Source organism: Danio rerio, chromosome 6, assembly GCF_049306965.1.
Source record: "Danio rerio strain Tuebingen ecotype United States chromosome 6, GRCz12tu, whole genome shotgun sequence".
NCBI lineage: Eukaryota > Metazoa > Chordata > Actinopteri > Cypriniformes > Danionidae > Danio > Danio rerio.
The window spans coordinates 35,004,885-35,030,499 of record NC_133181.1 but is presented as its reverse complement, the minus strand read 5'-3'; the positions used below and the strand labels follow the sequence as shown (position 1 = coordinate 35,030,499).

The 25,615-nt window shown below is 34.0% G+C and overlaps 1 protein-coding gene across 14 annotated transcripts in view; it reads right to left on the bottom strand.

The window, feature by feature from the left end:
* Positions 1 to 25,615, bottom strand: part of kank4 (KN motif and ankyrin repeat domains 4) — a 97,163-nt gene continuing 71,548 nt past the window's right edge. For 7 of the 14 annotated variants that reach the window (XM_073954317.1, XM_068222000.2, XM_005165891.6 and 4 more), the window contains 7 exons: positions 23,960 to 24,053; positions 17,963 to 18,199; positions 14,760 to 14,844; positions 13,489 to 13,708; positions 8,661 to 8,803; positions 6,678 to 6,878; positions 881 to 4,818 (listed from right to left, as the gene is read on the bottom strand). In XM_073954317.1, the coding sequence (XP_073810418.1) occupies positions 4,705 to 4,818; positions 6,678 to 6,878; positions 8,661 to 8,803; positions 13,489 to 13,708; positions 14,760 to 14,844; positions 17,963 to 18,199; positions 23,960 to 24,053 (1,094 nt within the window). In that variant the 3' untranslated portion in view covers positions 881 to 4,704. Of the gene's footprint in view, positions 240 to 880; positions 4,819 to 6,677; positions 6,879 to 8,660; positions 8,804 to 13,488; positions 13,709 to 14,759; positions 14,845 to 17,962; positions 18,200 to 23,959; positions 24,054 to 25,615 lie in introns of those variants that run through there. The other 7 variants (XR_012408043.1, XR_012408040.1, XR_012408041.1 and 4 more) reach the window with 2 other exon arrangements.

Genomic DNA, 25,615 nt, shown 5'->3' with positions numbered 1-25,615 from the left:
CATTCATTCATTTATTCATTTTCAACCGCTTTTCCGGGGCCGGGTCGTGGGGGCAGCAGTCCTAGGAGAGAACTCCAGACTTCCCTGTCCCCAGACACTTCCTCCAACTTCTCCGGGGGATCCCGAGGCATTCCCAGGCAAACTGAGAGACAGTCCCTCCAGCGTTTCGTGGGTCTTCCCTGAGGCCTCCTCCTGGCGGGACATGCCTGGAACACCTCCCTAGGTAGGCATCTAGGCACCTGAAACAGATGCCCCATCACCTCAGCTGACTTCTCTCGATGTGGATGAGCAGCAGCTCTATCTACTCCGAGCACCTCCCGGGAGTCAGAGCTCCCCACTCTGTCTATAGTGGTGCACCCTGCCACCCTGTGAGGAAAACTCATTTCGGCCGCTTATATCCTAGATCTTGTCCTTTCGATCATGACCCAAAGCTTATGACCATAGGTGAGAACATAGATTGACCAGTAAATCAGCTCAGCTCCTTCTTTACCACAACAGGTCGGAACATTGACCGCATTACTGCTGCCGCTGCACCTTACCTCACTCATGAACAAAACCCCAAAATACTTGGGGTAAAGACTTTCCTCCAACAATTTTCTTTAATATTTTTAAATTTATACATCATTTGTAATTTTATAACTAACATTAACTAACTTTCTTGTGATAGCAAACCTGAACAAAGCTTAAATTTCACATTTAGATTACATTTAACATTGACATCATTTAGAAATAATTGTAGTATACTGAAAAGATGTTCGAGTAACATTTCTTATTATCATCAATGTTAAAAATGCATTTATTCAGGCATCTTTGGTGAACAGAATATTTTATGAATACTTGAAAGCAAATGTTTTTACAAACCACACAGAGAAGACAAATACAAAATGCATGTTTTTAATAAGTCAGTATTTCATCCATGCATATACTTGTATATACTCAAAAATATAGAATTGGAAATAAATAGTCATTACATTTCAGGTTATTAACTCACAGCACCTCCCACAAGATACTGTCGCACAGTATACATATATAGATTTATACTTTCTCCAGCCGAGTTACTGATTTGTCGTTAAACATATCTCTTCATCACAACTGTCTTAACTTTAAGCAGGCACAATGTACAGATTATTCAACTACAGTCCAGTCCGTTATTATGTGCTGCTGAAATCTGTCTGCAGGGAAACTGTAAATCTTTCTTTAATATACAATTTGAGGGAAAGTCGTTGTAAAGAAGTTAATATTGCAGCAGGTTAGCGTAGATGGTAAACTTTGACAGGGATTAAATTAAAATAGACAACTTAGGTCTGTTTGCTGTAATGGGGTATATGCACACAGACTTCTAACTTCAGCCAGGCAGCCTCAGCGCTTTTGTTGAACTGGCTTTTTATTATAAAATTGCCACGTTAAAGGTCTGATATCTTTAAAAATCAGTCATCTTCACTGCCTAATAGATATGCAATATAAAGTGGGTTTCAAACCGGACAAGAACCACTGCATTAAACTCCATTTCCTGCCACCATGTCTTTAAAATATGACAGTTTATTTTACCATAGTACATTTAGTAGAGTTTTTACACTCGCCTGTTGATTCTGATGGCACTAGCAGTTACAAAGTCTTTATTCTCGTTTTATGTTTGAACAACCAAATAAATGCTTAAGTCTATCAAAATGAATGAATTGTAATTACATTACATCGATGCTGTAAAAGGGACCATATGAAATTGATAATAGTCACATTAAGCTTTCACTGGAAGTTTATCATTGGCTGAAAAACACTAGCTGTGCATATACCCCATTATTTAAAGCTATGAAATATTCCTTTTTTTTTTGGAACATAAAAAATAATAATAGTACTGTTGAAAAAATGTAAAACAGAGCTTGAAATGAACAAATGTGAGAGTCAAATGCGAGTCAAAACAAATCGATGTTAGCAGGAATGTGAATTGGTATTTTAAATGGCAGTTGACCAATAATTTTGTTATGAATTCTACTTATCTGAGAGTGTAATATGTTTTAACATGATAATCCGATCACAAAAACAGGTTGTAATTATATAAAAACTATTATCTTTTTAACAAGAGCAGCTCTTAATAAAATTGTGTTGTGTCTCAGAGCAATCGCTTATAATCACTTATAATGTAAAACTGCAACATTCGTCAAACATCTTCGCAAATTTGTAATGTTTAGAAATCAACAAATAAAAGAAGTCTTTCAAAAGAGAAGCTTCCTTATGGTTTTCCACGAAAATAAAATGTTTAATTGCAAAGTAATAAATGAAAACAACAATAAATTAGTTTTGTGATTTTGATGTAATCATTATTGTTATTAATATTATTACATAAAATTATTTTATAAACAGTTAAAGTCAGAACTATTAGCCCCCCCTTTTTTTATTTTCTTTTTTAAATATTTCCCAAATTATGTTTAACAGAGCAAGGAAATTTTCAGTTAATTTTTTAAAAAACATTTTAAGGTCAATAACATTAGCCCCTTTAAGCTTTATTTTTTTCAATATTCTACAGAACAAACCATCGTTATACAATAAATTGCCTAATTACCCTAACCTGCCTAGTTAACCTAATTAGCCAAGTTAAGCCTTTAAATGTCACTTTAGGCGAAGTGTCTTGAAAAGTATCTAGTCAAATATTATGTACTGTCATCATGACAAAGATAAAAGAAATCAGTTATTAGAAATGAGTTATTAAGATTATTACAATTAGAAATGTGTTGAAAAAAATCTCTGCGTTAAACAGAAATTGTGGAAAAAATAAACAGGTGGGCTAACAATTCTGACTTCAACTGTACACACACACACACACACACACACACACACACACACACACACACACACACACACACACACACACATATATATATATATATATATATATATATATATATATATATATATATATATATATATATATATATATATATATATACAATCAACAATTTTATGGTAGACATAGTGTAGTGCTCTGTAAAAATTATCTGTAAATTCGCAGTTTTACGTATTTTGTGATTCATGCTTTTCTTTTTATTTATGCATTTGAATTACATTATTGGATCTTGATTTTTCCTCCAACAACTTTTGATGTTAAAACATTTTGAAAAAGGGACTTTTATTGCCATTTTCTATATTTTGAAATGAGATATTGTAAAGTACAAACAAAAATGTTAATAAACTGGTAATGCACTGAAAAAAAATTATAATAATATACAATTTATATGGGTAGAATTTAAACAAACATATTAAATTTAGTAATGCTTAACCTAATTTGTTTGATTAAACTCAGCCTAAACTATTTTTTACAACATAAAAAAATTTGTAAATCCAAGAATTCATTCATTCTTTCGTTTTCTTTTCGGCTTAGTCCCTTTATTAATCTGGGGACTCCACAGCGGAATGAACTACCAACTTATCCAGCACATGTTTTACGCAGCGGATGCCCTTCCAGCTGCAACCCAACACTGGGAAACACCCACACACTCTTGCACACACTCACACACACTACGGCCAATTTAGTTCACCCAACTCACCTGTACCACATGTCTTTAGACTGTGGGGGAAACCAGAGCACCTGGAGGAAACCCACCAGAACACAGGAAGAACATGCAAACTCCACAAAGAAATGCCAAATAACCCAGCCGGGGCTCGAAATCCAAGGAATCATCTTTGAATAATTGTTTTCTGTGCATTTTTTTCTGTTATCTTACTAACTTATATATATTATTTCATTAACAATATAGTATTTAAAATCTAAACTAAAATGTAAAAGTCATTTTGTTAAACTGTAGAGTTGAATTTCCAACATTAAAAGTTGACAGAGCAGAGGTTAGGGTCCCATTACAGTAAATTAACAGAAAACGCCTCTGAATCACAAAATACAGAAACTGTTTTTACATTGTTATATTTCTGTATTGATTTAATCTTTTTCTTAGTTTTAACAATAGTAATATTAATAATATTAATAATAATAACAATAATATTATTAATAATAATAAAAGAAAAAAGTATTTTTGACCAATGACCAAAGCATTTTCATTTGCAACTGGCAGATGTGCCAAATAAAACAAAATTTGCTAAAACAAAATTTGACTAAAAATAACCAATATAATAAACGCAAGGCCTCTGAATCACCTCTGAAGATTACTTTTCTCAGTGCTTGGCTCTGTGTTGGGGTTTAAAAATATGATAACAGGACACATACTAACAACAACACAACTGTGTGACTGTAAAATCTTCCCTGTTCCACCTGTAAAGGCAGAGGAATGACCCCCAAAACCCTCATATACTGTAGGAAGACACATTAGGTTATACTAAAACAGGCCTTGGTACATCTCCGGGGAGAAAATTACAGGAAAGTGCAATAAAAATAAATATAGTGTGCATCTGATCACTTCTTTAACAACATTCGTAGATTACGCTCGATCCACTAACAAAATATAGTCACATTACCTGAAAATAGAAGGCCAAAACATGTATCATCAACGATGTACCATCCGCCTGCTGGAAGTAGCTCCAGTAACTGTGCTTCAGGACAATCGGGGACGTTTTAGGGAAGTCCAGCCTCCATGGCATCTGTTATTGGCGTTTCTCACTGGCCGTTTCTTTCACTGGTAAGTGCTGTCTCCTTAATGTTGACCGTGGGCCTGGTCGGCAAGTCGGGTTGAGGCAGTAGAGATGAAGACGAGGCTGCTGGACTCAGAGCGGGGCCGCTGAATCTGTGACTGGTCCTGGATCAGAGCGAGCGTTCAGGAGATCAATGATCTCGGTGTGTGAGGCCTTCATGGCCACTGACAGAGCTGTGTGTCCATCCTGATGGAGAAAGAGAGAGATTTCTTTACTACTACTACTATATGCTGTGTTTATGTTTTTTAACATATACAGTTGAAGTCAGAAATTTTTGTCCCCCTAAATTATTAGCTCCCCAGTTTATTTTTTCAATGGAGAGACAATTTTTTCAACACATTTCTAAACATAATAGTGGTAATAACTCATTTCTAATAACTGATTTAATTTATCTTTGCCATGATGACAGTAAATAATATTTGACTAGATATTTTTCAAGACACTTCTAAACAGCTTAGAGTGACATTTAAAGGCTTAACTAGGTTCTGTTTTTCAAAAATGTATTCAAAAGCCACATTCACTATAGGTGAATTGGGTAAGCTAAATTGTCCGCACTCAGTAATGTATGTGTGTATGTCCTTTTCCTCCAGGTTGGGAGTTAAGCGTTGGGCTGACGACCCACCTCGTAAAAATTAGATGTAACGAAACACCAACATGGTGCAGTTAAATATCAACTTCGAAATAATGGGCCCTGGGAGTAAGTAATTTTCCAATGGATAAAAGCAAGACCAATAAATAGTTTAAAATTGAATCATCTACTTTTCACCACATGGTGGCAGTGTTGCATTACCTTGAATTGAAGTAAGGGCTCAATCATGGCTTGAAGTGGCAATGTTGGGTTCCAAGTTTTGCATTTTCCCCAGAAATGTTCTTTAAAACATTTTCAGTATATATATATATATATATATATATATATATATATATATATATATATATATATATATATATATATATATATATATATATATATATATATATACAGTATATGAAAAATCCTATTTGAAAATATCATTGCCTGACATTTTTACCGTATTACTTATATTTTACCGTATTTTGCCATATTAATACCACTGGAATGATTGGAATGCAACTAAATTCCTTCAAAGTTATAAATGATTGCCAAAAACTATTTAACAGCTTGATAGCTTGGCTACAAAGGCATTTTTATTTCTATTAAAGCAAATAAGCCTGAAAAGCTTCAAACTAAATATGCACTTTACTTGCATAAACATTCACTTTTATGAAGATGGAAAAAGTGTTCAATAATTGATGCTCCAAATATAAGACAAAAAATAATAACAAGTTCGGTCTTAAAAGTGTCTGACTCACATAACTGCAAAACAAATGGCTGCAGAGAACTAATTGTCTCTTGAGGGTCTTGAATGACTTCTTAGTCATTTGTATATACATTACCGGTCAAAAGTTTGGGGTCAGTTTTTTTTTTCTTTAAAAAAATATATGTATTCTGTTTATTCAAGGTGGCATTTATTAAATGTAGAAAAAATGTACATTTTAAACAATTGCTTTCTTATTGTATGTAGTTTCAAATAAAACTATTATTCCAGTCATTATTTCTTTTATTACTAATACCATTATTGTTATTATTTTTAACAACAACAACAATAATAATAATAATATTAATAATAATAATAATAATAATAATATTATTATTATTATTATTATTATTATTATTATTATTATTATTATTATTAAAATTAAAGTAATTTCTAAAGGATCATGTGACTCTGCAGACTAGAGTAATGGAGCAGAAAATTCATAATTAAAATCACTGTAATAATTGATTAAATTAAATTATAAACTACTTTTGAAGAGTTATTATATAGTGCAATAACATCTCACAACTTTACAAATCGTACTGTATTTTAATTAAATAAATGCAGCCTTGGTGAGCAGGAGAAGCTTATTTTAAAACATTTAAAAATCATACTGACCCCAAACTTTGACTGGTAGTGTATGTGTACATATATATCTTCTGGGTCAAAACTTCAATGTCATTTGTACTGTATAATGCTTAATAATATCACCTTATCTGTGAGTGTCAGGTCACAGTCTGGTCTCTCCAGCAGTATTTTGGCGATCTCGGTATGGCCGTGTTCACAGGCACACATGAGAGCAGTGGAGCCATCTCGATCCTGAAGGTTCACTTCCGCTCCGCTGTCCAGAAGAACCTGCACCATTGTCGCCCGTCCATGACTGACCGCAAGCATCAGTGCTGTCTGCCCTGACTAGTGGAGAATCATAAATAGCCTTATTTTTTTCTTAGCCCTACAGTATGATGCTTTGCATAAATTGTGAGTAGTTTCTGTTAAACTGTAAACAATCTAAAAACATGACTCAATGACCATGTGTCATTATTCACATTATATTCATCCAGTATTAAAAGACAACTAATAGAATTTACAAATTATTGTCAGAAGACCACAAATAATCCAAAAAACTAGAAACAAGTCTTTCTGTAAGAACATTAAGGATGTATATCGATTCTCACTTTAGCAAACAAAAAGAAGATAACCTGTAGGAACAAAACTGTGAACTAAGAAGGTCTTTAGCCACAGATATACTTGTCAAATTATCATGTTTTATGTTATTTTCATGATGGATAAATGGATTATTTGCTGCACAGCCTATTTGAAGTGATTTTCTTTTTTTGAATATAGGTTCCACCATATAAGTACAACCAATAATAATTCCCGTGCAGCTAAAGGTGGATGTAAAACAGATATCATATATATATGTTATATAAATATATAACATTTAAAAAACACTGCCTTGATAAACAGAAGGCTTTTCTTAAAAAAATAAATAAATAAATAAAAATCATGAAGTCAATAACCGTGTGTCATTATTCACAGTTTATCCATCCAGTATTGAAATGCAACTATTAGTATTAACAAATTACTGTCAGCAGACCACAAATAACCAAAATAAAATAGAAACTATTTTCATGATGGATAACTGGATTATTTATAGCACAGCCTATTTGCAGTGATTTGTTTTTCCATTTTCTTGAATTTAAGTTCCCCGAACCAGAAGTACAACCCATAGCATGTCCCTTGCGGCAAAAGGTGGATGTAAAACCATCATCATTGCTCTTCAATCAAATAAATGTATAAAATAAACAATCCAGCACTTTTTTTATATTCAATCTTTATAAACTGAACTGCTAACAACAGATTGTCTTACATGATGATTGTAAATAAATAATATGTATATCTATAAATCTATTGAAGATACCATTTTCGCTTCAGGAGTTAAGGAAGAAAATGTTACTGTTCGCCAAAATAAATTGTGTATGGTATCTTATACACTAAAATAGTTAGTTTTAATAATTTAGAAGTTGCAAAACATAATTCACTTCCTTTCTCTCTTAAAAAATAAATTAAGAAAATATTCTTTATAGTTTTTTGTGAACTCTTCTGTTGCTAATAAGACTTTGACAGCAACAGAATTGAGACATTTATACCTTTTAACCTAATTATTTAAATAGTTCCTGGCACTAATAAATCATAAAAAGACTATTAAACAACTCACTGTGCGATCAGCGATTAGTTGTTTTCCTTTTGATTACGGTATACTTTAACAGTTTTACAAAACAATTTCAGGGATCATTTTAATTTCTCAGATAGAACACAACTTTCAGTGCTTTATATCTTATCAGTAAGTGAAACTGACATCATTTCCTTTACCTCACATTCTGGCCGTTCGTTCGTTTAAAGGCAGTATATGATACGATAACAGAATTGATGCAAGTTTTATGGACAGACGTTTGTTTAAGTTATTTAAAACAGTTTATTGTTGTAAACAAGACACTTACAGTACAATTACTGTATATAAAACACTTTTTTTTGCCAAATTGTTAAAAATAAAACCATTAAAAATAATGACTTTGGACACCAAATAATATAGAGGCAGCTGGAATCATAGAATCACCCATATAGCAAACGTCAGCAGGAAAGTGTATGTGTGTTCTTGCAGTACAGGATACTGCAGTGTGTCTCTGTGTGTACCTGGCTGGCGCGAGCATTGATTTTGCCCATTCTCAGTAGTTGTTGTGCCACCTCCATGTCCTCAGGATTTTCTGTCGCAGTCAGAGCTGCCAGCATTATAGCAGTGTAACCTGCCTTATTCTGGTGATCCACCTCACACAAGCCTGTTGAACACACCATTGAACAGAACATTAATAAATTCAAGGAAAAGAGAGTGAGAGAGAGATAGCTCTGTTTGCAAAGTAAAACATAAATAAATGTGTTGATGCAAACAAATGTTTCAGGAGGAAACTGCTGTTAGCATTGTTAATTAGTTATAATGAATGAAGCTTAATTCTGTAATTGAACAATTATTTAATATATCAGCCAGATAATTTAGCTTTAATATAGTTTTAAAAAACTAGACAAGACATCCAATTGATAACTTGTATGATGCTTTGTTGCTTTTTTAGTTGCTTATTTAGCCCTCCTGAGAAATTATTTGGAAAATATTCCCACAAGCAGTTAAACACAAACATGATTATTTAACAGACTGTTAAACATATTATTCATTTAAAAAAAAACAAATTACTTTTGTCTTTGCCAAACAAAGACAGTACGTGATTTTTCTAATTATTTTGCAACATAGTAGTAATGAGCATAAAGTGTCATTTAAAGGCTAAACTAGGTTATTAGCACAAGTTGTTTTTTAATTGGGCAAGTTATTAGATAACGGCGGTTTGTTCTGTAGCCAATAAAAAAGTAAGGGGTTTATAATATTATTACATTATTAATAATAATAATACATGCAAAAACAAACTAAAAGTAATAAGAAAAAGAGAGAAATATAGAGACGGACGGATGGACGGATGGACAGTCTGACGGACGGACGGACAAACAGACAGACAGACAGACAGTTAGATAGATAGATCACATACATCTGACTAATCCAGCAAAAAAAGTACGGCTTGAAATGTCACTAAAATACAGTATTTAAATCTCAGTTAAAACTGAGGCATATAATTGCAAAATGTCTACTTTTTGAGAAAAAAGAACCACCCCTTTTACCAGGCAGGCTACGGGCCTGTCATAGTATTTATTTATTGATGGAAGTACATATTAGTTAAGGCAAATTAATGTAAAGCGGGACCAAAACTTTTACAACTTTACCTTCAACTGCATGTATATTTATTTGTATTTTCTATCAAATATCTGCATATGCCACCAAGAAAACATTTAGTTAAATTCTTCAAAAGTAAATTACTTATATTGTTTAAGCTACACTGTTAACCCTTACTGTAGATTATGCAGTAAATAACTGTAAAATAGGCAGTGTTTTGCTGTAATAAAAGGAAACAGTATTTTACTGTAAAAGGAGCAGGATTTGTATGAAATTTTGTAGTGCAAAGAATAAATTACAGTAATTTACTTTATGTACCCATTACAGATAGTTACTGTGATAATCAATGGTAAAATACTGCTCAACCATTATTACCCCATGTACTCTGATGGTTTATGTTGCTATATATATACATATATATATATATATATATATATATATATATATATATATATATATATATATATATATATATATATATATATATATATATATATATACTGTTCAGTTTTGGTATGTGTATGGTCAGTATTGAGGAGAATGTGAGACAATGCATTGATGATAAGTTAAATTTCTCTGCACCCATCTCTGTGTTTTCTTTGGTTCCTTTTATGTTTTTAACATTGAGTATCAGGAGTCAACCAATGTTAATGTCACAGAGCTAATTAAAAGGTAAAGATATCGACGAAATGCATTTAAAGGCAAAAATATTCACACAGAGCAACCAAATTATCACAATCATTTTTATAACTTTGTTTACTTTTCTATAGATAATCTAATTTGCCTAGTTTAACCTATAGTTAAGCTTTTAAATTGCACTTTAAGCTGAATATTAGTATTTTGCTAAATGACTAGTAAAAATGTGTTATTTAAAAAATATCTTAAACAGCACGTACATGCATGTTTGCTGAGACTCAATTAATTTGTTTGGAAAACTTCAAATGAAGTAGGTAAAAGTGGCATTAACAGTATAGTATAAAGGCTTTCCTAAATAAATGTATTAATCAGATCATTATTTTTTTTTTAATTATTATTATTACTACAGGTTTGGAACAACATGAGGATCAGATTGTTTATTTATTTTTAATTTTTTTGCTTTGCATGAAGTTTTTATATTTTTATTGTTTTTAATCAATGGTATGTGCATGATTGTGATAAATGTTGGCAGTTCCTTTGAAAATATGGTATGTACCAGGGATGTCAAACTCTTGGAGGGCCGCAGCCCAGCAGAATTTAGTTCCAGCCCTGCTTCAACACACTACCTTTAGATTTAGTTTGATCAGGTGTGTTTAATTGGTATAACTGCACTGTTACTCTGTAGATTGTGCAGTAAATAACTGCAAAATAGCCAGTGTTTTGCTGTAATAAAAGAAAACATTTATTATTTATTAACACATATTATTTTACTGTAAAAGGAGTAGACTTTGTATGAAATTGTGTAATGCAAAAAATAAATTCCAGTAATTTACTTTATGTACTCATTACAGATAGTAACTGACAATAAATAGCAAATTACTGTTCAACCATTACTGTCCCATCTTCTCTGATGGTTTATGTTGCTATTTATAGAGACGTGCATTTTAAAGGCAGAAAATAATGATTTAGGCATCACCACACTCCCACAGGCTGTCTGTCTTATTCTAAACACAAAGGTGTTAGAAAGAGTTTTCAGAAAATGCTGGCCCTTTAAGGGAGCCAGGTGTTTGATTTGTTTACTGCTGAGTGTGCTCTATTCTCTGTCCATCAATTCAGATTTAGAGTCTGATATGTTTTAGGCTTTAAATAAGAATCCACAATGAGTAAGTAAAATGTGTTCAAATGTTTTTGAGGGTTTCTAAACTAAGGCTGTGTTTTAAGTTATATTGTTGTTATCTTGAACTGTGTACTTGAAAGCTACATTGTTAGCTAGTTAGCCTCTCCTCATATAACTTCTTACATTACTTTTGTTTAAGTTTATGTATTTATTGGATATTGCATACAGCCATAATGTACAGATGCTAACAGTTGTATGTATCTTTCTGGCAACTAAGCCAAAATTAAATTCCATCTTCTCAGTAAGGTAACATGTGCACATCATCACAGGGAATCACAAAAACATGATACACATAGCCATCCACACACAAAAGCTCCACTGTCAGGTCCCAGGTTGTGAGTTTGTTGCTAAGTATTTTTCAGAGCTGTGTTTACACCTATGAATTTATATTACAAACAATAAAAAAGTTTGTTGTCATGAGATAATTATAACAATAAAAGATTGGATCCTTTGGTTTTTCGGTGTTGTCAACTTTATTTTTATTTTTTATAATTATTTTAAACTTTTTATTGAGATTTGACACAGTTTTTAATTATTTAAAACTTAAAAATTTAAAATAATTATGTTGTGTTTTTTGCTGTTCATTTGCTGATCTACCTTTCTGAAGGTTTCAGTTGCTATCCATATCAAACACCCCTAAACCAATTAATTAGGACCTGAACACCACTTGATAATTACAGGCAGGTGTGTTTGATATGGGTAGCAACTGAAATCTGCAGGAACGTAGATCTCCAGGAACAGGATTGAGCACCCCTGCTATATACCATGGGGGTCAAACTCCAAGTTCCTGGAGAACTGCAGCGCAGCAGAGTTTAGTTCCCACCCTGCTTCAACATTACCTGTGGATTTCTAACAAGCCTTAATTAGTTTGATCAGGTGTGTTTAATTAGAGTTACAGCTTAAAGTCCCGGTCACACTGCACTTTTCTCCATTTAGACTTCCATTTGTACGCATGTGAGTACTGCAGACCTGGAATGATAGCTCATGCAACAAATTTCATTAGCATTGGAAAATTCAAGCTTGGAGAACGCTGACATGCGAAATCACATCATGTGATTGCTTGATACCAATCAAAGATCAAAACATGACCTCTCTGGCTTGCTTTTTCAATCTCTAATTATTTTGTTTAATTCCACTACTTGCTTTGTTTAATTCTACTTCGCAGTGCAGTATGACAGAATTTTGCATACTCAAACGTTAGTGTGACCGCAGCCTTACTGTGCAGACCTGTAATATGTAAGACAATATTTATATCTGCTGATTTCTTAATTTTGTTATACTTTTTCTGTTATTTATTTGTTTGGTGCCGAAACAATAAAATAAATTTGTCTGAAAAATGTTATGCCTTCTATTTTTAAATAACAGCTAAGAATACTGATTAATTTTAGTAACACTACAATAACTATATATGACATACTATTAATGTGTATGCAGTATAATGCTGTGATTTGTAACACTACAGTACAGTAATTAACTGTGCACAGTTTCCAGTTAGTTACCACTGCTGCTCTGTTACAGTAATTAACTGGCGAGACCGTTGTCAGCTACTCACTGTATTGGTTCAGTTACAGTAAATAACTGGCAACACTGTTGCCAGTCACTCACTGTAATGGTTCAGTTACAGTAAATAACTGGCAACACTGTTGCCAGTCACTCACTGTAATGGTTCAGTTACAGTAAATAACTGGCAACACTGTTGCCAGTCACTCACTGTAATGGTTCAGTTACAGTAAATAACTGGCAACACTGTTGCCAGCCACTCACTGTAATGGTTTAGTTACAGTAATTAACTGGCAACACTGTTGCCAGTTACTTACTGTAACCGAACTTTTACAGTGAGTGGCTGGCAACAGTGTTGCCAGTATTCTACTGTAAAAAACCCCGGTAAGGTCTAACAGTGTAGTCTTGTTTCAGATAAGACCACACTGGTCTCTCACCTGTGTCTAGTAAGAGTTTGACCACAGTGAAGTTGGAATGGGACACGCTGTAGTGCAGAGCCATGTTGCCGTTGCCATCTGCCAGGTTCACAATGTAGCGCAGCAGAGTCGGGGTGTGAAAGCCCACCTCTCTGAGGTACAGTGTGACTGTTTCAGCCTGAGAATCCTTCTGACTTGACACACGAAACCACTCCTGATACAACATCATCAGAACCTGCCTCTGAAATTCACACAGTCAAATAATCATCACACTTCAGCAGAAGACAGTTTATAAAGTTATCATCCATATACAAAGCTTCTTTTTTAAAGACATTTTTGTACCAAATAAAGAGAAAAATATTCTGTTTTTTAACACCTTTTCAGCAATACGATAAAGAAATCACACACTAAATTAAAATTAATGATACTTTCTTTTAATAAAAATTGTTTTATATTATTTTTGATGAAAGTACAAGTGTTCTTGATTTATCTTGCATTTAAAGGAACACTTCACTTTTTTTGGAAATAGGCTCATTTTACAACACCACTAAAGTTAAACAAAGGAGTTTTACTCTTCCATTGAGCCATTGAGCCGATCTTCGGGTCTGTAAGAAAAACTTTTAACTTAGCTTAACATCATTGAAGCAGACCTGAAAATAGTCCCCATCTAGGGAACTAAGTAACAGTGCTGCCTAATATCAAGGCATCCCAGCAATGTTCCTTGATTGTTTATGTCAGAATGAGAGTATTTAGCCACATCGACCTAGAAAATTACAACCTTTCATTAACCATTGGTATTGGTATATAATGTAGCCACAGAAGAGTCACGTTTTAAATAGGAAATTTGTCAAAACTTTTTTTTTTTTATGAGTGAGATGCTTATGGTCTAATCCATTTCAATTATTTATGCTAAACTAAGCTAAAAGTGCTCATGCAAGACCAAGAGTTAAATTAACGAATTCAAAAAAGGTAAATCTCAACTGTTTAACTCTAGGGCAGTTGTAAAATGAACATTTTCCAAAAAAACAAAAACTGTGTTCATTTAAAGGAAGAGTTCATTTGAACTTGAGAATTCCTTGTTCATTTATTCATCTACTTTAGTGTTTAATGTTTACTACTCAGCCCTCTCACATTTGAATTGTTTTCTTCTGTTAAACACTAAGGCATTTTAACATACAATAGGATCAGTCTGATTCACAAATTAATTGTACTAATCTAAAACAAATACTTTGTTACTGTCCACAAATGCTTCTCACTACACTGAAGGTAATACATTGACATAAACTGCTTACCATTTCTTTATTTGGAGCAGAAACCTCTGCCATGCGATCCTTCAGGAAATGACAAGCAGCCATGAAGTTCTTATCAACTAACTCACTGCAACGACACAGATTGAGCTGTAATTTAAATCACAGGGGCACAGTACACTTATAACGTATGTGTAGGACTGTACAACATTATGTCTGTTCTGCATGTTTTCCAGGTAAGGAAAATTAATAAAAGAGAGACAAGTATAGTACATATTACAGGTATAGTCTAGAACCTATTGTGAAAAAATAATAATAGTAAAATACATAGAATTAAATCATGCATCATTCTAATATATTTCAATGTTGTAATGTATGTAAAATGTTTTCAAATACAGAAAGGCTGCAGACCTGAGCCTTGTGAAGAAAGTCTGTATTTGATAGATATGGATTGCAATGCAGGTTGGTAATCTGAAATTTGGTAACATGAGTTGAGATTGACTAGGCCTCTCAAGCAAACTGTTACCAACATTTGAATGACACAAACATCTGCATTACTAACTATAGCACATGCAGATTCTGAAAAAAGTTCTGTCCCTTGAGGAGTAGGAATTGTGTTTACATTTACACATATTTGATTATATTTTTTTACATTCTGTATGTGTGGGTCTACCTACAAAAAGTTATGGATTGGTAAGACTTAAATGTTTTTATTATTATGCTAAGGCCTTTTTGTTACCAGAAATAGAGTAAAACAGTAAAATATTATTACAGTGAAATAATTTTACATTAAAAATGTATTAAATATTTGAATATGCCTTTTTTGTGTGTGTGAGCTGAATTTTCAGCAGTTGTCAGTGTTATGTTTTGTTAAAAGATATGCTGCTTAAAATTATTTTCAGAATTTGGTAAATAGAAAATTTTAAAGAACAGCATGGATTTAAAATTCCTAATTAAATGTCAAATGTTGCTAAAATTAACATATTCACCGTAACTTAATTATTGAATAAAAATAATAACTAATTTTGAAAAAGAAAACAAATTATACTGTCTACAAACTTTGGCTTTTTCCTGTTAATTAATGAATTAATTTATTTCATTAATAATCCATACTACCACTACATAGCTGCACAATAATACGCTGTATATCTCAGCTGAATTTAATGTAGTTTATTTGTCTAAAAATGAGAACTATAGCATGACATAAATACATTTTAACATTTGACAACCTTCTCCCTATTCCAAAAACACATATTTCACAATGAAAACAATGTTTTTATTTATCCTAAAAGAAGACTGCACCTATAGCTTTTTCCATATGTTATATGTTTTTTTGCTTCAGCCTTTGTAGTGAAGCAGTCCTTTAAGTGGACCATACACTGGACATATTAAACCTGTCACTCAACACATAGACTTTCCAGCCAGATGATGGGCAGAACAAAAGGCAGGATTGTGTCTGATTCATAACACGGGCTCCTGCCTTGAGAAACGTGCATGAAGGGTCACTGCACACTTTAATGTGGTAAGCCAGCTCATATTATCAGCTAATGAGCTTTTCACACTAGCTTGAAAAAGTAAAAGGGACTAACACAAAATATGGTCATGCTCAAAATTACCTGCACCCTTGGTTAATATGAGCAAACGACACGCTGTGAAAATACATTTGTGTGGTTTATTTTTTATTTTTTTATTATCTTTTGTTAAAAAAAAATACTTAACTGGGTTATTAAAAAATGAAAACAAGGAAGTAATCTCATTTTCTAGCCCATGTTGGTGATCTTTCTTCACTTTATATTGGGTTTGTGTCATGGGACTGCGGTGGCCAGGGCAGAACCTTACTTTTGTACACAATTTTTATTGTTGATTTGGGATTGTCCAGTTGTGGATCATTGTCCAGAAGATCCCATCATGGTTTATAAGACTTCTTTTTAAGTGGAATTATTTTTTTTATTGATATTTGCTTTAATCTAAGCAATGTCCAGGACTTTTGACATTAAAAAAATTTAACACTCCTGCAGTTTATTTGACCTTGAATACAAGGTTTCATCTGAAAAATTATTTTCTACAATTCACTGACTGTAGACCTCTCAAAGAAATTTGCCACACAAGACATTAGACCCGTATCCAGTTTCAGGGAGATTCATAACATCGAGATTTGATTCAAACTTCTTTATTAAAGAGATAGTTTATCCAAAAATGGGGAAATAATACTCACTATTTACTCATCGTCAATTGTTTACAAAGCCTTATGAATTTCTTTCTTCTGTTGAACACAACATTCAATTTTGAAGAAAGAAACTTGTAACCACTGACATCCATAAGAAAAACAGATATTAAAAACTCAATGATTACCAGTTTCTAAAATTCTTCAAAATATCTTCCTTTGTGTTCAACAGAAAAATAAAACGAACCTGAAACAAGTTTGGAAAAAGTGGAAGAAGAGTAAATGATGATAGAAATTTTATTTGTAAGTGAGCTATCCCTTTAATGGTGGAAATGCTTTACCTATTTTCTTAAAGCCATTTTTTATATTGTGAAGCTCAACTGTCTCCTGCTGCATATCAGCACTACTCTATTTCACTCAATACTATGGAGGAATAACAATGTTGGCCTTGTGTTTTACATTGAAGAGAGTCAAGGCTGGACTATCATGTTTATACTCACCATTGTGTGCTAAGAAAAGGAAATATGAATGGAAATAAACTTCAGAGGCATTTCACTCAATAACTTATCGAAATGTCAATACTTTCAGCCACTTTGTAGGTTTTTGTGATTTGTTTTAAATGAAAATTAAAAAAAAAGGGGGGGGGGGGGGGGGCAAAACAAAGCAGATTTATTTTCACATCATTCTTTCTTCATTTTTACCAAGGGTGCCTATAATTTTGCCCATGACTGTATAAGTCTAGATCCCCGGTGTCAAACTCAGTGGAGGGCTGCAGCTCTGCGCAGTTTTGTTTTAACCCTAATTAACATAACTAATCAAACTAATTGAGTCCTTCTGGCTTGCTTAAAACCTGCAGGTAGATATGTAGAAGCAGGGTTGGAACTAAACTCTGCAGGGCCGCAACACTTTGACACGCCTGTTTAAGTGGACCATCTAAAATACCCTTTGAATAAGCTTCCAAAGCAGAGATGCCACTGATCTAAAATATATTGAATATAAATTCCACCAGTTGACCACATAACTCATATTAATATTAAGATTGTAAAGTTAAGCCCCCTCTTTTCCCCACGGCCCTCCATCTCACCTGACAGGCTGCTCCTCCTGGGGACTCATGGAGGCCTGGCAGACATCAGGCTCCTCAGAGCCCTCTGTCCCCTCCGCCTGCACCCCTTCACTCTGCTCCCCAGCAGCAGCAGCCTCCTCCTGGGCCGCCCCACTGTCCTCCTCTCCCTGCTCCACCTCAGGCTCGGAGCTTTCCACCTCCTCAACCGCGTCCTGATTCTCCTCACCACTGGAGTCCTCACTGGACGTGCTCTCATAACTGGACACACAGATAACTTGAGTCAAGCTGGTTCTTTTGATGAGAGGCCATTTTAGGGAATAAATTCAATTACACCTTAGTTTTGACATGCCAACCGACAATATATGCTTCAAAATCTATGATAAAAATTAATGATAATTATAATTATTTCTTTAATTTGTTTAGTTTTCAGTTATTATTTGTCAGAATAATAATAATGATGATTATAATGAGGATGCAGTTTTATAATAATTTAATCAGTTATCATCTTTTTCATTACTGTATTTAGGCATTAACCTTAAACAACAACAAAAGCAAAACAGTTAATTAACCCTTTCTATCTTGTTTTGTGTACTTGTGAATCTTTGTAATGACAAAACATTATTGATTTTAATGACTTTATTTTTTTACAGCTGAATTGTTTTGAATTAAACAACATAATAATAAAAAAATGTGCAGTTAAATTCACGTTATCTATAATTAAACTACTACAACTAGTAGTAGTAGTAGTAGTAGTAGTAGTAGTAGTAGTAGTAGTTGTAGTAGCAGTAGTAGAAGTAGTAGTAGTAGTAGTATAGTAGCACGTATTACATTGTAAATCCCAAAAAGCTAACGTAACTCAAACCATTTGAGATAACAGATTGCAACAAACCAGTTTGAAAATCAATAATAATAATAAAAATATTAATAATCATCATCATCATCATAATCATAATTATTATTATTATACTACTAATAATAATAATAATAATAATATAAATAATAATAATTTGTTTATAATAATAATTATTTTATGTGCAAACACCACTCTAAATTGAGAAAAAAAATATTAAAATGGTATTTAAATCCATGTTTGACTTATACACAGCCCTTACCATAAATAGTACACTAATGTATAATGTCTGTTGTAAATGCACATGCAAAATGTTTGTGCTCACAAAATCAGTTTAAATAAGAGGGACCCCTGTGAGCTATGAGGGGCTCTTATATGTTGACTCCGTCTGAAGAAAGCTGCTCCTTCATGGATGTTTTCAGATAGGCAAGAGGAATGGCATTCCCTCAATTCCTCAAGGACACGGGTGAATGGAGGCCTGTAGCTGCAGGTCAGATGACTATACATTTATTAGGGTGTTTAGTACGAGGGCCTCTTTTGAGCACTTCAGGTCAGAGACATGCGCTGGTGGTTTATTATGCAACGCAGCAAATATCTTAGCAATCATGATTTCCAAATGTGATTAATCCAATGGCTTTGCTGGAAAGAAAATGAACACATTGGGCTGCCAAAGGCAGCGATTCAGCGTTTTTGATACTGCTGTTTGTGCTTGGCTGACAGCGCTAGCAGAGCGAAATTATGTTACGGTGGTTTGGGTCAAAACTGTGTGTAAATTCTGAAATCACCAGCTGTCATCAAACAACAGCAGTGCAGGGCCTTTCTCAGGATAATCACAGTCTATCAGACACAAACCCAAGCCAAAACTGCCAACACTCCCACACGATTTCAGACTTTATCATAGAATATTTCAAACAAGAATAATAAATGAAAGGTCATACATGCATGTCATTTGATAGTATTTGTGATAAAGGGTGTCCAGCATGCTTCGTTTTTATGTACTGATAAGACTAAATGAACATTTTCTTTGGTCAAAATCTTTTCAAGAAGAAGGATTTTTAAAGGTATTTGAATCCAAATGGGTTACAATACCAAAGAGCTCTGATATGTGCTACTTAAAATAGATGCATTTATAAAAATAAGCTACAACCTCCTAGAAAAATCAGATAAAATCACTGAAAGTATAATATAATATAATATAATATAATATAATATAATATAATATAATATAATATAATATAATATAATATAATATAATATATTATAATATAATATAATATAATATAATATAATATAATATAATATAATATAATATAATATAATTACTTTACTCCCAGGACCATTCATATTGAAGTTGATATTTAGCCGCACCATGTTAATGTTTCCTAACATCAATTTTTTTACGAGGTGGGTCATTAGCCCAATGCTCAAACCCCAACATGGAGGACCAGGACATACTTAATATATATCATTCATTTTCTTTTCAGCTGAGTCCCTTTATTAATCCAGGGTCGCCACAGTGGAATAACCACCAACTTATTCAGCATGTTTTTACGCAGCGGATGCCCTCTCAGCTGCAACCCATCCCTGATAAACATCTACACACACTCATTCACACTCATACACCACGGAAAATTTAGCCTAGCCAATTCACCTCTACCGTATGTCTTTGGACTGTGGGGGAAACCGGAGTGCCCTGAGGAAACCCACGCGAACGCAGGGAGACTACCTACTGCGCCACTGCGTCGCCTACTTAATATATAAAAATAATATAATATAATATAATATAATATAATATAATATAATATAATATAATATAATATAATATAATATAATATAATATAATATAATATAATATAATAAAAATACTAAATGTGCTGTAAACTGATGTTATTTGTAATCAGGCATGTAAACACCTTTATTTCATTATTACCGCTCTGACTAAAATGTGCATGTGCTTGGTTGTACACATATGCTGTGTGTAGTTCATCCAACTTCATAAATTAACTCCACGACATTTTGCTGTAGTTTACCTTATACTTGGCATACAGTAGGTAAACGTCTGTCTTCAGAGATCGATAGTATTAACAAGCAATAGGTACTAAAGTTGCATGTTTTGTACTTGGCGTCTTTTGTCAGAAATGCCCAGAAAAAAAGAATGACATCCTGGCTGGAAGGGAACACTGATGGATAATTCCAGCTAGCAGCATCAAGACCATCATTCCTCTAATTTGTCATGTTTGAAAGATGTGCATATATTGGTCAACATGACAGATCAGAGGAAATCCATTGTGGAAATAAAAAAAAATGTATTAAACGTGCTAATCTTTCTTTTTTAGAAATCGTGAAGCTTTCTGATGTCAGCTGTTGTCCATTATGACTAGGCCCACATGGAATAAGTGCAGAAATCCACTGATTTTCCCTGATTTTAGCCGATCATTGAGTCTATTTATTTTATAATAGTTATGTATTTTTATAGTTTTGTGTAAATGTGCGTAAATTTATATTTATTCAGTTTTTAAATTAATTTCAGTAATATTACTGATGGGCAGCACGGTGGCGTAGTGGGTAGCACAATCGCCTACTATAAAAAACTACTATTAGTGTGAGGTAAGTGCTGTTCCATATGCCTTTAACTCGACAATGGAACATTTAGATCACACTGGACTCAAAAAAAAACACACAGGAACTTGCCACCTCATTTTAGAAGTTCACCGTACTTGCAGTTCTCCAACTTTAAACTATTTTCTTTGGGCTTCAGAAAGAGAAGGGTTCAGCAGAATTTTAGCTCTTCCTTTCTGAAGCATATGGAAGGCAAACTGTTTGCCTAAGACTATCTGGATAATTATCTTATTGTTGAGGGCTGGTCAAATACAGCCGAGACAGAACCATCTCTAACACCAAGATAAACAAATCATTCACCAAACACATTGACAGGCAGACAGACAGACAGAGAGAGAGACAAAGTGAAAGAGAGAGAGGAACAGAGAGAGGACTTTGTTCTTCATGTCGCCTCACTAGGTCTCACTCAACATGCAACAGCTCTCACAAAATACAATGCTGACACCTCATGGTCCATTTCTAACAGAGCACTGTGATGAAGGATGAACCAGATTAAGGGATGCAAAAAGACAGGATGGACAACTGATGTCATGGATGTTGATGAAATGAGACTCATCCTTCAACACAACACATGAAAAGTCCAGCATCTGTGATTCAATGGCAATTGACAAATATTACAGAAAATCTCTATATATTGTCTGTCTTCTTTAGGCTTTAAGGGTTCTTAATTTTGTTTTATTTTTATTAAAGTATAACTTCTACACAGATAGCAGGTGATTTGTTCCATGAATTCAAATACCATTATAGCTAGTAAAATCTGTGGAAAATAGTGCACATGTTAATCAAGAGGTGCACAAACAACTAACACTAGAGGCTGCTGGCTTTGGCATCTGTCTAAATGCAAGACATGGGGATTCAAATCTTGCTGGGACGTACAGTAGATGTCCAAACCTATATATAAATAAACATAAACTAATCAAGGTCTTAAGATTCACTTACAGACAAGTGTGTTGGAGTTTGTTTCAGCTATGCCCTGCTGGACATTTGCCCTCAAGGATCAATATTGGACACCAATGCTACAAGGGTTTGTATGGTACCGTGACCTAGCAGAGATCTCAAGTGGTGCACTAGCAACTAATGCAGAAGCTGCTGTCTTTAGTGTCCATTAAAGTGCACCCCCCCTCCATTTGAATTCTGCTGAGGGATAGAGCAGGGATGTTAAAACCTGTTCCTGGAAGGCTACTGTCCAGCAGAGCTTATCTCCAGCCCTTAATCAAATACACCTGTCAAGCGATCAGATTCTGATTCACTAGACACTTGGGCCATGTACACACAAACATCGCAGTTTTTTCTACAAGGTTTGGCTTTCTACAAAGTTTGTTCACACAAAAACACACAAAAACTTTCTGAAAACTCCAATCAGTGAAAATATTTTTCAAAATTCTGGATACATTGTGGTCGTGTGGCTGCTATGGCTGGAGTTTTTGCCTTACGACATCTTAACGTGCACTGTTTTCTCCGTTCTAATTGTCCAAAATGGCAGGGATCACACCAAGGGCCTTATTATACAGGTCCGATTTTATATATGAATTTTCATTTTATTTATGACAATTAATCAACAAAAAAGTAAAGGAGTAAAGAGAAAAAGTAAAGTAAAGATAAAGTAAAGAGGCCGAATGGAGGAGGCTTGTTCTTTATCCTTGTGCAGATGGTCTGTTTAACTGTTTTCTCGCTCATGACGCATTCAGTTTTTCTACTTACAAAGTCCGCCATGTAAATAGCAAATGCGCCTTGCGACGCAACTGACTCTTAAAAGGAATGAAAGATGAGACTCTGATTGGTTTAATGCAAGTATGCTCAAAACGCACCCATAACTCATTAAGAGAATAAGACAACCCTGTTAGACCATGCACCAGGGCGTAAACCATATTTTTTCGTCCTTAAAATTTGCCCATAATGCTTTTTGCTTATCATTAAAATAGAGCGCCAAATGTTGAAAATGTGCTTGAGGCAAATTTTGCACATTTACTGCAAATGCCCCACGTATTCCACATTGTGGGTGGGGGTACAAGGATAAAGGGAGTAATCTGCCTACGTTCTCATGTTTGCATTGACTTGTATGCAATGTACTCACGCTAATTCCAGATTTGATGTAAACCCAGCATAAAAGGATTTTATTGCCTCCTGTTGGTTTCCCTAAACATGTACTACAGTGTGTTTTTGCATATTTATGTGGACAGAGTTTTTTTTTTTAAATGGAGAGGAAAACTGTTTATAAAAATACCCATGTACATGGCCTTAACAAGTGTCACTGAGCTGACCAGTAAATCTCCACTGTGCACTGATCCTCAAGAATCAGTATTAGACACTGCCTTGGGGTTTAAACTAGTGCCTTGACCCAAACAGGAGTAAGTTTGAGTTAGTGGAGTCAGGGTCATCTCATCTAGCCTCAAAATGGGCACCAGAGCTGCAGTCTTTAGCATTCTTGTTCTTGTGCACTCACTTCAAAAACTGAAAAGTAGAGTTCAAATCCCAATTAAAGAGGGGCAAGCAGAACTGAAGGTTTCAAATGCAGAAAAATATGCCAAAAATGTATAAAATCCACATACCCTCCATTTACGCCAACAAACTTCAAGTTCTTCTTCGCTCCCCCATTGCCCTGCTTGTCAGGACAGTCATTCTTCTTCATGATGGATTTGAGGCCTGATAAAGGAGAGATGGTTAGATACGTGAAATATAAGCCAGCCCTGCACCTGTTCATCTACCTTTGCACTAACTTAATCCAACGCATATTAGAATACACTCCATTTTTCCAACCGTAGAATAAAGCGCAGTCTAAGAGATTATTCTTGAGATTCCTGTACCAGAAATAATGCAAAACATTCACTTGCTGGGTTCCATAGAGCAGATAAGTTAGTTGTACTCATTCATAATGCAGCACACCAAACTGTGAAAACAACTGTTACAGTCACAGAGGACCTGATGCTATAAAATTAATGCTCTAACAAGAGATTGTCGTTCTTATTTGTCACAAAAAATCACATTTAGATTTTACAAAACCTTAACACAAAAGGAAGATAACACAAAACATTTACAGATATTTGCTCCATAGTGCTTGTCTGTAATTGTTGAAGAGAACAAAGATGCATGTCACAGCAAAATGAGCAAGCGAATTCAATTACAAAAAACATCAAATAGTTTGAAATGCTAAAAAAAATCCCACAAGACTGTTTTCATTCATTAGAATACAATGACAAAAAAAACTCCAAACTATCTCCAAAGAATCCAAACTAGTCAGGGAATTATAAATTATAATAAAAAGGTTGCTCCGTAATATGATTATATTTAGTGGAATTGTAGAATAACATAATTAGATCAAAAGAGCATAATTAACTGTGGCTGCACAAATAACAATAGGTGCCAGAATTCATGAGACCGCACCATTTTGCAAGCAATTTAATATGGGCCAGATGCTTTTAAACTGTCAACACAATCTCCTAAATGATCTTGGCATTCAGTAAGCAACTTCAGTATAAAAGCGTAATGCCACTGGGTGATTGCAACAGACTGGTTTCTGTGCCACACATGCATATATAATCAGGCAAAATATGCATATTTGAATTTATTGTTTGAAGCTGACTTTTAGCTTTGTTTTAGATCAGTAGACTGTCAGAAATCCTTCATTTTAAAGTCAGTGAGGTATGTACTATGCATTGCTTTCAAGTGGTTGGTCCATGTTTAAAAACTAGATGCATTTAGAATAGCTATCGTGATGACATCAGTATTTGTAGATATTTGTGTATATGGTCTGATTATAGAGACATTGTCATTTAAATATGGAAACACTGTGCAATTATCAATAATGTGAGTGGGCTTGACCAACAAAACCAGCTGTAGAACACACTCTCTTCTCACATTCTTATTAACGTTCCATCCCTGCAGGCACAGGACACCCAGATGACGTCATATTGACGTTGTACCCCATTGTACCACAACCTTGGAGAGATGTAGGATTTTGTTTGGAAATGAAAATTGGGTTGACCCAACCCAACGTTGAGCCGACGTCAATGTCCAATGTCCAACCTAAAATCGACCTAAAATCAACCAAATATCAACGTCTAATCATGTTACACCTTGTTGTTGTGTGGACGCTACCACTATGACATCTATCAGACATTGCATTTTGGTCACTTTCCAAAAAACCTAAAATCAGTCAAATAACAACGTAATTTGAATTCATTATTGGACCTCAAAATAACGTTGTC